Raw genomic sequence first — 13,748 nt, 5'->3', positions numbered from 1 at the left:
TTGCCGCTTGCCGACAACATCCTTCTATTTTTGCATAGCCATCTAAGATCTTACGACCCCATTTCGAAAGATCTTGAAAGGTTATCTCATGCTTGGACCACGTATGAGACTACAATTTCGTGTTAGTAATAGGTCACTATGCGCATTTCTTACTTGGGTTCATTACCCTTAAGTAAAGCCCAATGGTGTAGCTGGGGCTTTCTGACAGAGATAAACTGGAGTTATACCCACTAGAATAGCATAAGGCGGGATGGAGTCTCCATTGAATTCCTCCAGTCTTCTTGTGTGGACATGGAGAAGCCGCATTGGATTGGATAATATATATTGCACTTGAACAATCGGAAACCAATCTCCTCACACGGGAGGGAAGAAATTAGAGTGGAATATGAACATATTGAACAATTACTGTTTACCACCCTCACTGCCTCACCGAAGTGAATATTCGTGATTGGAGGCTTAGTCGATAGGTGTTCCTGCAACACAGCCACAAAAATAAAGGTGAGATCCTACCACTGCTGTGTGATGATCTTCGTAAACCAATCAGCTCAAGGTTGGCAGAGCTGTCTGAGCTAAAAGTTCCAGGGGTTGTGGTAGGACTGCATATGTATAGGATTCTTGGCCTATGATCTGGTTGATCCCCTCATGGTGGAGTAGGCTGCATGCACTGCATAAAGCTCGAAGATTGGGGGCTTTTATTGGAGGCCCCGGACTCGAGCTTTGAGACAAAAGCCATAGCTTCAAAATATAACACAATATATAATAAGTGAATGACACCTGAGTATAGTTGAATATACCTGGCTACATAATAGGGGTAATGCCTCTGTCGAATGAGAATGGATCCGCAAACTCGGGTTATAGATGTAGTAGCTATGAGAGCTTACTAGCAGATATGCCGAGGCAGCCCTCCAAAGATATGAAGTGAAATCAAGCCTTCTTCTTGACCACCAGTAGCACGCCCGCTTCTGCTCTCTTAATAACCTCATTCCCCTTTTCTACACCTGCCTCGTGAAGCAATCGCTCAACCTCCCTTCTCATTATCCTGGTGATATCTTCTTCCGTCCCAGCCTTCTCCTGGTTCGCCTCCCTCCATCTCTTCACCGTGCTCACCGTACCCATCAAGGCCTCCAGCTGATCTAAGTCCACCTCCGGCTCCCCCACCGCAAAAATTTGGTCTCCCGGTAAGGCGCCCTCATTCTCGGTCCCAAATTCTATCCGGGAAAATGATTCCTTGTCAAAATCCGCGACAGGAGGCTTCACACTCCATGGTAATGGTAGATCAACGTATAAGTTATTTGATAGAAAACTCCCAGGGGTCATATGCTTCGCGAGATGTTCCTTCTGGAATGCTTGAACCGCGGCCTGGATTGCTGCGGCATTCGGAACACTATCCGCAATTTTCGCACTCTTGTATGTCCACAACGCCACACTTCCACCCGGCTTCAAAACTTGAGCCGCTCTGACCCAGAATGCCGGCATATTAAACCAATGAGCTGCGGTTGCGGCGGTAAGGAGGTCAATACTACCGTCCGGGATTCCGGAGAGGTCTTCAGCAGCGGAAACTTCGAAACGAATCGGCTCTCCGCTTCCAGACGTCCCGCCAAGTTCCTTCGCGCCTGTAATCATGCCTTCCGAAGGGTCAAAGCCGATGGCATGCTGGAAGCGCGTGCTGAGGGCGCGCACGGCGATGCCTGGCCCACAACCAACATCAAGGAGAGTGTCAAGCTTACCGCCGGTAGATGTATGCCGGCTAAGAATGGTGTTGTATAGCGTGGGGTGATAATCCCGTCGGAATTGAGCATAGTTAGATGCTTCGGCGGGGGTAAAGGACCGGAAGGTGGTCTCCGGGACGGCCTCGGTAGACATTTTAGCGGGCAATGAGCAACGTTTAAAATGAAGAATCTCGAAAAGTTAAGATTTTGAAATTATGCAAAGTGAAAATACTGCGATACAATTTATAATATTCTGTTATCGTTCTATTGAATGATGCGATAATAAATTTCACGGTGAGGAGACTGTTATAACCTCCTTTTGATATAGCTGAACGGCGGCGCTAATGAAATTCTCCGTGAACTCCGGTGGACATTAACTACCTGCCTGCCAGTCAACATAGTACTCTGATCTACGTCTAGATTTTCTGGGTAACTTCGGCTCAAAAGGCGAAACACGGACCCAAAATTCTGCGGGTAAAATTATTGCTAAGTGAAAAGGAAGAATTTGGAAATAAGAATTATGTCACCGGAATGTCGGCGTGCAAGTATATTCTCCGGCACGGCCCTCCGCGCCGCGCCGGAGGACCGCGCTAGTTTATTCTGTGACAAGATATCGAAAAAGAAGACGCGTATCAGTTTTGGCACAATTCTATAATCTAAGAATAGGAAACTTATCAAAGACAAGTTGAAAGAATCTTCAATGCCGACATTACACTTTGATTTTTTTCCCTTTGTTCTTCTATAATATTATTGAATTAGTCTTTCAGGACCGAGTCTTGTAAAACCAGTCAGATGATGTAAAATGGATTCTAAGGCACAAAGTGTCCACAATGACTATTGTAACTTATAGTATCGTATTAAAACACTCTTAAGCTTCCAATATTTGGAATGTTCTTCAGAGCTACCAACTTCGCCATACAGCTAGAGAGGACATACAGCTATAACACAAACCAAAAAAAAAATCACCCTCATAATATCTCCGACATTACAGTACATCATGTCCGCCATCGACACCATCAATGCCCTCCATGCTGAGGCGTCGCGAATTATCCATCTGCTCGGTCGAGCCCCTACACGCGCTGAGCGGGGCTTTGCGCTGGAGCTAGCTGACAAGGCTATGGACCTTGCCATCGAGGCCGGCTTCGATGCTCCCGCGATAGAGACCTGTCAAGCCTTCCAGCGCCTTTGCTACGACTCTCTATTACATTCCTACAGCTGCTGACTGATAACCACGAACGTCGCATGTACGAAAAAAGCGCGTCGAGAACTCCGATAAAGCGTAAGCGCTCGGCCAGGATCTACAATGTCGATAAGGGAGAGCACGTGCTCGAAGCTCTTGAGGCTGTCCATATTGGAAATATGTTGGGTAACCGTGTGTCGGTTGAGCCAAATGCGTGGAATCGCAGGATTCGGTGGGTCGATGAAGTTATGGACCAGCCGATTCGTACGTGGGTTCATTAGCACGGCAGCGTGTGAGCGTACTTGTCGGCATCAAGCCTGGAGCTTGTTGCTTGGCAGGGCGGACAGGTCCTTTTATTAGCCTCCTATACTATATATACTTCATTCAAGGTGGGTTCAGTTTAGTGCGATACAACCGGCTATATAGGAGTCCATTCGATTTGTTTTAAATAGTAATTATTATTTGCAAAATATATACACATGTTAGTAAAATGTGACTTAGACGATGTATACTTATATGTTATAACCATTTTCAAGATCTAATTACTTTTTCCAAGAAAATCTACTATAGCCTACGTGGCAATATACTTGATGCTATACCACTCACTCCTGAGACATCATTGGAGCATGGTTCCAATGATTGCCCTCAATAACACTGCATCGTATTTTATTAGCATGACATCCCACTGGCGCAGCTAAATAAGGATACACCAGAGCCTCACGATGATATCGACGTCGGACGAATTTTGGTCCGTCATCTTCAAAATATGGTCTTGATCCAGTGTCCAACCAATGGGAACCCTGGCTCGATCGCATTCGGTTGATCGCCAAGCGCTGCGCCGTCGGGACTGGACTCTGCTAGAACCAATGGAGAGGCCGGACGGTAGCGGGTGCGAAGAGAATCTGGGGATGGTGATAATTTAGTAATCGACCGCCATAGAATCACTTGAGGGTAACCTCTGAAGAGCCTGTGCCAGGTTTATGGACTCTGGGTTTTGCCTCTCCTGGAATATACGACGGGATTGCCACGCGGCCTGCTGTAAGAAGAAATTCCAACGATGTTTCAACTCTTAGGAGATGTAATAGGGTCAATATTAACTATATTTATAGGTCCAAATCATACGTCTCATCTTTAACTCCCTCTGTTCATAGTTTCTTCTATATATATACCATTTAACTCTTAATTTGTTGCATGTCCGCGACTCAGAACTACCCCCTACACTCCTTATATATTTACTATACCTACATTCGTGTTCAAGTGATCTCAACACTTGCCAAACTTTTCATCCAGACCATAATCATCACATCCTCCATTAGTAAAGAGTATACTCGCATAAAGATACCAGGCAACTGAAGAAATATGTCGACAGGTCTCCCACCAGGCGTACCGCCATACACCAAGATCTTCGGGCCTAGTGCCAACTGTACTCTCGAGATATGTCCCGTGGAGATAAGCGTGTATGGCTACGCGCCTAGTCTCGCTGCTAATGCCGTCTTCCTATGTCTCTACCTCATTTCTGCATGCATACACGTCTACCTGGGGATTCGATGGAAGAGTTGGTTCTTCATGGGATGTATGGTCCTCGGCGCCGTCAATGCTACTTTGGGCTACGCAGCTCGAATTTCCATGCATTACAACCCGTTCAACTTTGCGGCTTTTATGATTCAAATCAGTTCGTCTCTCCTACCCGTATCGTTGTTGCCTCCGTCAAAGTATTAACTAAGATATAATAGTTTGCGTTACTAGTGGTCCGGTCTATTATTCAGCGGCTATCTATGTGACACTTGCAGCAGCGTAAGTAACGGCCCTATGCCTCCCAGTTTCTCTCAAATACAGAAAATCCTGTCGACTGCCTTCAATTAGCTAACTTGCATATAGCATCAAAGATTTCTCTCCTTCACTTTCCCGCTTTAAACCCGACCTTTTCTACTGGGTCTTCATTCCATCCGATGTCGTCTGTTTGATATTCCAAGCGGCCGGCGGCGGTTTATCCACCGCATCCTCTGGCTCGAGTGAGATTGGGGTGGACATGGCGCTTGTTGGTCTTAGTCTGCAAGTAGCAATGATGGTGATCTTCTGTGGCTTCTTTGCAGATTACTTGATCCGCTACTTCCGCTCTGCCCAGTACCAAGCAGACCTAGGAAGAAACATATCCGGTTTGGATTTTGGAACCAGACTGAAGGTCTTCTTCAGCTTTATGACATTGGCTATAATGCTGATTTTGGCTCGATGCACATACCGGCTTGTTGAATTGCGCGAGGGGTATAGTGGTGATCTTATTCGCGACGAGCCCTTATTTATAGGCTTGGAAGGAGTGTACGTCCCCTTTGACGTGATAGTATTATGTATCATGCTAATTATTCTCTGTAGGTTGGTCATATCTGCTGTTTATTGCCTCTTGATTGCCCATCCTGGATTTATCTTCAAGAAAGGTCAGCAGAATTTGTTAAATGCATCTGGTTTGGATGGTTACGAGTTCCAAAAGGTCCCTTCTCAGACGCCCGCATGAACATAGACGATACTTTCAACTGCGAGGTTCGAAGTTCAGACGAGACATATCATCCGCCGATGTCCCAATAGCCGCATCAAACCACGGCTCTCACTTTTCATTTCTATAGATCATATAGTCGTTGTACACCTAGTTTCGCTTATGTTATTTTCGGTTTCATTTAAGTACTACTATTAATAAAACCAAATTCGCATACGCTCAAACAGTATTCAATATGATCCGTTGTGTTATAAGTCAAAATTGGAACGCAAATTTTCATCGTCTGAGAAGCTAAGATTCATCTGATTCTCAATTTCATTCTCGATTGGTCTAGTGGTCAGGATACCTGCTTGTCATCGCACAAGTACGCAGGTGGCCGGGGTTCGATTCCCCGATCGAGAGCATCTTTTTGTTTCTTTAGTATAAGTTTGTGAGGAGGACAACAAGTGTATGTGGGTTTAGATCCCACTATACTTGCCCTAACTTTTCCAACTAATTTTAGTCGATATTAGTCAATAACAAGTGTGCGGAACTATCCATTCTACTCGGTGTTCAAGATTTTTCTTTCTTCTTTCTGTCAGTAAAAGTATGATTGACATAATATATATCAATTGTATAAGAATTATGTCTTTTTTTCTTATGATAATCCACTGAGTTTTGACAAACGAGTCTTAAGCCCTTAAACAATCTTTGCCAGTTTATACCTGCGACAAGCTGCATATCCAAATAACATTGGTAGCAATTCAAAGAAATAAATCTATCTATTTAGTAAGGAAGAGTCGTTTCGCTATTATGGCCACTTGAAGCCGCAGAATAGGTAGTCCGTTTTTCGAAAAGCCTCCTATACAATATTTAGTACTTGTTAACCAAGAATTGAATGTGATAAATAGCGGAGTCAAATGCTTATTACCTAGGATCTAAAAATTTGCGCGTTGCTTGGAGCAAGGATACGTTTTTTCCACGGTTCCGGAGGTTCATATAATATTTAAACCCGAAAAATGTCAGGCCTGACAAGCCAAAAGAGATGATAACATAGATCCAGATATAACCAGAGACCACCGGCGACGCCATTTGTTCGTTGGAACCTTCAGGTTCGGTGTCTGGAGAGGATGTGCTTCCACTATACACCGGTCGATATCGCCAATTTCTCCAATCGTTAGACCATTGAAAGATAGGCATAGCGAAAATGGTCTGTCCTGCTGTTAGAATGATACAGCAACACGAACTTCTAAGAACCTACCGCCATGGTTGTCAGGGGTAGATATACCGCAGCCACAAGGGAGATCCCGGTAGCAAATTTTGAGTTTTCAGCACTGATTTGAGCTTCCTTTCTTGATATTTCATTTCTTATCTGAAAGTTGATGAGTGAAATCCATACGGCAGGGGACTCAAACTCTAGAGTGTAGAGAAAGACTTACTATATCTGTTGTAAACATAATACCTTCAACAAACATTCTGCATCTAGCACTTAGACTATCAAGTGTAGAGGTTATATCATTAAATCGCTCCGAAAATAGGCTTGTAGTCTCAGTCATTCTTGCGCTCTTGTCTGGACTTGTGGGAGGTCTGTCTTGGTAATTATTAAGAGTCTCCAAGGCTGAGGAATAAGCTTTTAATAGCTGGCGTTTCGTTGCCTCGACTTCATCTTCAAGCTTTTTGCTGGCCTCTCGAGCCTTCCTAACTTTGTTGATCAACTCCCAACTGAACTGATCTTTGACTTCCTTCTTCCGTTCTGATTCCACTTTTTTCATGAGCTTGTCGTAATTTCCTTGCTCATTATTAACCATGGTAAGAAGATGCTTCAACTGTAGCTCGGTATAGATTCCCAACATGAGTAAGGGATGTCCTATGGCATGCTTCGAATTATTTACCCACCTATCAATCATTTCGATTTCCGCATCTGAGCAGCCGAACATTACAGCTAGAGTTGTTTTTCTCGTATTAAAGTAGGTTGCGGCCATGGCAATGGGGTTTTTGTCGAAGTCGGGATTTATGATTGCGGTATGCGTCCACATTTTCTCTAATCTTCCTCCAAATTCGCGTGTGCGAATTATAGAAATTAAAGATGTTTGCTTTCTTATGGAAATCTTCGGGAAATGGCCGGGTAGATGAAACGCCTCAACTATCTCCTTCCATGACTCTATCACCTCCTCTCCTTCTAGGGGAATATTCATATAATCGAATGGTACATCCTCATCCTCATCGTCATCGTCGTCCTCATATATCGAATATTTTCCCGCCCGCGGAATGCAGCTATATTATTCAATATGCGTAAGTTTACTATCAATATTGAAATATATTGCTTAGACGCGGGGAGAGATAATATACATACAGAATAGAAAACCCATTGTCAGGTAAGTTTCTAACGTCGAAGGGGATCTTTTTCTCGTCGTTGTTTCGAATGAATCCTAAAGACTTATTGACAAGAAGTGGTCACTAGTCAATACAGAATGGCGAGAAAAAACAGGAGATGGTATAAATTTTAGAATAGGCGCGTATTTACTTGTATCCAATCCTTCCAGTTACCCACGTTCGATAACTCACGTATCTCAGCCGCTTCGGGCTACTCTATAGATTAGTGCTATTGGTTGCAAAGTCCTTACTCCTAATTCACCCACCTGTCTTGAATTCCAGTTTTGAATCACCTTGACCTTTTGCCCAGGGGTTTTAGTTGCAAGGTTGTAGTCGAAAAACCTCAAAAGATTGGGAGCTATAAATAGATCAGGATCGGAAGGCCAATCCATTATTAATATCGCTATACCTCAGAGGTGCAGTACAATGTAAATGAAGTCATCTTAAAATTCGGGGACTTGTAACTATTTATGCTGAGCGCACCATGCAACTGGGAAAAGTTTTTTATTCCATATCCAGTAAGTGTTGCATAATACTCTCTTTCTCTTCAACCCTTCATCCTGCATGAGCTGAGGTACGTGACATGGGCAGTATCTCGAAGGTTCATTGGCCCAGAACATCCGAGCGGTAGGCTGCGGTAATATTACCTCGGGGCTGACTGAGAACGTCGGTGTTATCAGCTTGAGTGTACCGCTACCCAATTTTACCCAAATCTTCTCTCTTACACACCATAAATCTACCAAATCTATCATAATAAACCATAAGCGCAAAAAGAAATTCTGCGATGAGTACAACGAACTGGGCTAAGTTTCCAATTAGTGATAGGTATATCAAGGAGATACAATTAAAAGGATATCTCCAGGAAGAGTTTAAAGACAAGAATAAGTACAAAATTTCGGTACGAATATCGTGAACCGAAAAGGAAACCCAGTGATGAATGAGGCTAACTCTATAATACTTCCACAGATGCAGTCAGATGGATATATCATTAGGACAGAGAAGGAGCTCACCCCAGTAAGTTACTTATAACAAGTACATGCTTTTAATTATTAGTGATTAATGTAATGGCAGGATCAGAAGGCTGGTATCAAGGCATTGTCTGCAAGATTCTCTGCGAGATCGTCACAGTCACAAACCAAGAATGCCACCTCAAGTGGGAACCCCGACGTGACCCCAAAGACTAAGGACCCTCCCGACACACAGACCCAAAAGAGCCAGTCCGTCACGGGCCAGTCCACGCCAGAAGCTCCAAAAAAAACTACCATGGAGTCTACTAAAAACCCTACCACAGAGTCTACGACAGAGTCTGCCGCAGAGTCTGCCGAAACCCCTACCAAAGAATCTCCCAAAAAACGTATCAAAAAGCCTGCCAGGCAATCTACCAAAGGGCCGACCGAAGTTGCTCCCCCAGGGGAGGACACAAAACCGAAGAGACACGGTTCATTTATCCCAAGCTTTTGGAGACCCCATGATACACACAACAGCAAATGAGGATATTAAATTCTATGGGGGCGATACTAGTCGCAATTATAATGCATCATGGTATTAAAAACTCGTCGGCGCTATTTATTTCCTGTTCATATGACGTGAAGCATGACTCCAGATATGTAGACCCATACAAGGTGACTACCTATAATGCTCTTGTGGGATAGTTTAGTTGATGGTGAACTACGTAAATGGAGGGTTCCTAGCTAAATTTGATAGTATACGAGTTAACGTAAATTGATCAACACATCTCTATGTCTACATTTTACATGTATTTCTAGGACATTTATTGTGAAAGACTAAGATCACAACTACTAAGCACAAGGTAATACTCAAGACGTGCAGCAGTGGATAGGTAAGTATTTCAATAACGTCGGAATTTCTTCCAGTCACTGCTTAATGCCTATTTTATGATGCAAATTTAGATGGAGTAGATCTGTAAGGAATGTCCTAAGTCTCCCTCCCTTTTTTCCATTGATGCCACCCTTGGGCCCTGGAACGAGAGATGTCGAAGTAGTGAAGCATGCGTCATCTGATAGCTCTGATGGTTGGCAGTAGTCGATACCGTTCGTACACCGCAAGCGTAGCGCTTCAAGCTTCCGACATATCTCTTCAGCTGTTCGTCTATTAGACCGATCAACAACAAGCATGTCATATTGGATCATGTTCAGAAAGTCTTTCAGATGTTCATTACACGATTTATCGTTACGGAGGTGTTCAACCCAAGCCACGACCTGGGGCTTAAGAAGAACGCTCGTAGAGTCTCCGTGGCGTTGAATCTTGAAGAATGTATCGGCATTGATGCCATAGATGTCGACCTCCATGCGATGTTCAGGGAACTCGACCCGGGCCGATTTACTTCCTTTGAGAAACCAAGTAATAAACTCCAGGAAAGTACACCCTAAGGACCATATATCGATTGCCTGTGATATCGCTTTGGTCGTATCGAATTCTGGAGCCCGGTAAGTCATAGACCTAGGAAGACTTGATGTTCTTGAATTCGTCCTCGAAGTGGCACGGTGGAAATCAGCTAGTCCAAAATCAGATAGGACTAATTTCCCAAGATCACCGGCATGTTTACTCTGCGTATTCGGATACCAAAGAATATTAGACGGTTTTATGTCTCCGTGTCTCCCAAAACAATCTACTGGGTTTATCGAACCGTGAGGATTTCCATGGACGTATGAAAGGGCTCTAGCAATTTCATAGCATTCTCGGAAAATCCATGGGAGAGCCCTGCTGTCCCGGACGAGCTCTTCGTTCATCTCCCAAAAAGACCTCAGGTCACCTGTCGCCCAAGGGAATATCATATAATAACTTCTCAGGGGCTCGCGGCCAACCGTTTCCCTAATCTCGTATGTTGCTAAAAGCGGAACTATATTGATATGTGACTTCCAGTGACGCTTGAATACCTCAGTCTCCTGGGCGAAGTCTTCATAGTTAGGTGTCCATAGCCTCTTCACCGCAAACTGGTGATCTGTATTGCTAACCTAATCCAACTTGTTAGCTAAGGTAGTTATTCTAAGTTCGGAATACTCATTTGACTTACCCCATAATCTCCAAACTCGTAATGATTTGGATGAATCTTCACCTTTCGGACCTGACTGAAGGATCCATTTCTAACCTGTTCGCCCGACGGATGCGATGGCTCAGCACCACCAGATGATTCGGAACTGTTCTGAAGGAAAGGTAGAATGTAGTCATGTGTGAATATATAATGAGGGATATTATCTTGTCTGATGAAATGTGGTGATAATAGACACCATTGTCTCACGTAGATGTTGCTAAGGCAATATCGTTTTAGTCCCGAGTCAACTACAGATTTCCATTTATTCCAATTACCAGCATCTCCATTGTTACAAGAGCCCGTTGGTTCGTATGACCGAACTAATCTCGGGTCTGGCATGGGAAGAGTCAGGTCATCAATGCCAAGGTCCACAAATAGTATGATCGCTTCAGGTATATCGGTTAAAAGAAGTAGCGCCAGTATCTTTCGAAAGGGGGGTTTCTGACCACAGATTCTACGTGCATATGCTTTAGGGCCATCTGGAAGCTTATCACGAAGAATAGATAATTCCGATAACGTGCGGCTGACAGTATTCTCGTCCAGTATCTGTTCTAGTGTTCCATCGGGGATGAACTGTTTGCCCGTCTCGTTACCTAACAGGTAGTCATCAAGCCTCATTTGAAGAGCTGTGATTACTTCCAATGAACGCTCACAATTAGACGTAATGTCGGCCCTATTGTTATACGAACTTAAAGGAGGTGGCTCCATTAGGATGGAGTATTTTGGCGCTTTATCTGGGAGTGACCATGGGTAATTTTCAGGTGGTCGTGGAGTAACCCAGAGATGTGAGATGTGACAAATGGGGTTGGTTTAATGCCTCTACCCTGATATCATAGTAGCTAAATAATCAGCAGATAAGCGTACAATATCTTCTAGGTATATAATTGATCGATTACCGATATATTAAAAAAAAAAAAAACTCAGCTTTGATGAAATGTTTGGGTCGCGTAGGGAAAGTAAATGCCGAATTCTTACCTAGAATTACGAGAAGCAATGCCACGCTCACCACCCCTACTGTCATCAATAAATGTCCAGCTGAAATACGCCAAGAGAAAGACCCTACTGATATTATATCACATTCATGCACAGAAAATGATAGAACCTCGGGGGAAGCGGATGCCATGCGAAATTGACGTTCTTAAAATTCATAATTAATATTTCTACAGGTCTCTGGGATGAGAGATAGTAGCGCGGCATTAAGTGGAGATGTTTAACTAAATATGGCTAGCAGGTAGCCTCACATATAAATTTATACGTAAAGTACAAAACCTTAATAGAAAGATCAACTTTTTATACTTAATCTTTTATCCAGATCCATATATTGATATTTAGGAGCAGCCTTTCAGTTCGAAAAAGTATTGATATTCAGTACTAATATACAAATTTATACGTAAAGCTACCTGCTAGCCATATTTAGTTAAACATCTCCACTTAGCGCCGCGCTACTATCTCTCATCCCAGAGACCTATATCCGCACTAATCAAAAATAATAATATTCTCATTACGAAAAAATACAAAAAATTGAAAAATAAAAAATAAATCCCAACTCCCCCGGAAAGGCTCGAACTTTCAACCTCCTGATTAACAGTCAGACGCGCTAGCCAATTGCGCCACGGAGGATGGACTTTGGGAAACTCGCTTATTGGCTCAGCGAGTCGCATGCTCTAGGATGAATCCCAGGTCTTGCTTGTGACAATTCAGTGTGTAATTTAGACTTATAAAGGTCAGTGCGCTGTCCATACGGGGTTTCCGAATAATACCCGAGTATTTTTAGACGCATTTTCTCCTTCAGTCTTGTGCGGCAGTCCCCTATTTCCCAGTAACTCTAAAGACACAATACAGATCGACTAAAGAAATAGCATATCCACTTTGCACGTGATGAAAGCCACTACAAGCCACCACAAGCCACCATGCACGGCTACTTAAAACTGTACCTAACCCCATGCATATACCCCACTTGCATTGTAACCAAATGATTTTAATAATTTTAAATATTATTTTAAAAATAATAAAAAAGATAAATAAAAATAAAATAAAATATAAAAAAAAATAAAAAATAATATGAAAATATAAAAATTATTATAAATAATTAATAAAATAATTAATAATATTACGTAAATAATTAATTAACGTATAAATTAATAAAATTTTATATTATTATTTTAATTTTATTATATTTATATTATATAATAAAAAATAAATATAAATAAATAAAAATATTAATTATTACGTAATATTTTATTTATTTTATTTAAATTATTTAAAATTAAAAATTAAAAAAAATAATAAATTTAATTGCATGTGATTTAAATTAAATTTAAAAAAGTTATATAAGTTTATATATTAAATATTAAAATTTAGGAAAACGCATGCACTCGCAAGCTCGCGCAAGCGTTTTCACGTGCTCGCAGGCTCGCACGGTAGAATCCGTCGGAGACTCTTATCAATTTCTTATCATTTATTGAACATTTACTTATCAATTATTTATCAATTACTTATCAATTACTTATCAATTACTTATCAATTACTTATCAATTACTTATCAGTTTCCCATAATAATTTCCAAAAGTTTGAGCGTAAAAAATGTCTCCGACGGATAAATATGTCAATATTTACTTAAGTATTTATGTATCAAATGTGTGGTCGGGTGCACGGTTGGCGCATCTCACGTGAAAGTGGATGTGCTGTTTCTTTAGTCGATCTGTACTGTGTCTTTAAAGTTACTGCCTATTTCCTCACCAAACCTCACCTATTTTATATGGCCATAAATGAACGTTAATTAAAGCACTAAAATACGCATGTGAAATTTAAATCAAATTTATTATTGTTAGTTGTTTGTTATAATTTTTCCTCTTTTTCGCTTCGGTAGATAAATGTACATAAAAGCAGTGGACATATTATATATTTGGAAATACGTAAATTCATGTCCGCATCGTGAAATAAAGAACGGGGGTAGTTATAAAAGCT

At 42.0% G+C, this 13,748-nt stretch overlaps 2 protein-coding genes across 2 annotated transcripts; one reads left to right on the top strand and one right to left on the bottom strand.

Moving 5' to 3' along the window:
- Positions 1 to 924: 924 nt before the first annotated feature.
- GL218_09503 (uncharacterized protein) lies at positions 925 to 1,863 on the bottom strand (the record flags this gene model as incomplete). Its single annotated transcript, XM_033586334.1, has 1 exon — positions 925 to 1,863. The coding sequence occupies one exon, from the start codon at positions 1,861 to 1,863 to the stop codon at positions 925 to 927; it is 939 nt and encodes a 312-aa protein (XP_033437647.1).
- Positions 1,864 to 4,248: 2,385 nt separating this feature from the next.
- GL218_09502 (Sphingoid long-chain base transporter RSB1) lies at positions 4,249 to 5,398 on the top strand (the record flags this gene model as incomplete). The annotated part of the gene is made up of 4 exons (XM_033586333.1): positions 4,249 to 4,561; positions 4,623 to 4,683; positions 4,768 to 5,205; positions 5,260 to 5,398. 4 exons carry the CDS (start codon positions 4,249 to 4,251, stop codon positions 5,396 to 5,398), a joined length of 951 nt encoding a protein of 316 aa, XP_033437646.1.
- Positions 5,399 to 13,748: the final 8,350 nt, after the last annotated feature.

Source organism: Daldinia childiae, assembly GCF_008694065.1.
Source record: "Daldinia childiae strain JS-1345 chromosome Unknown Scaffold28, whole genome shotgun sequence".
Classification (NCBI taxonomy): domain Eukaryota; kingdom Fungi; phylum Ascomycota; class Sordariomycetes; order Xylariales; family Hypoxylaceae; genus Daldinia; species Daldinia childiae.
This window is presented reverse-complemented; position numbering and strand designations above follow the sequence as displayed.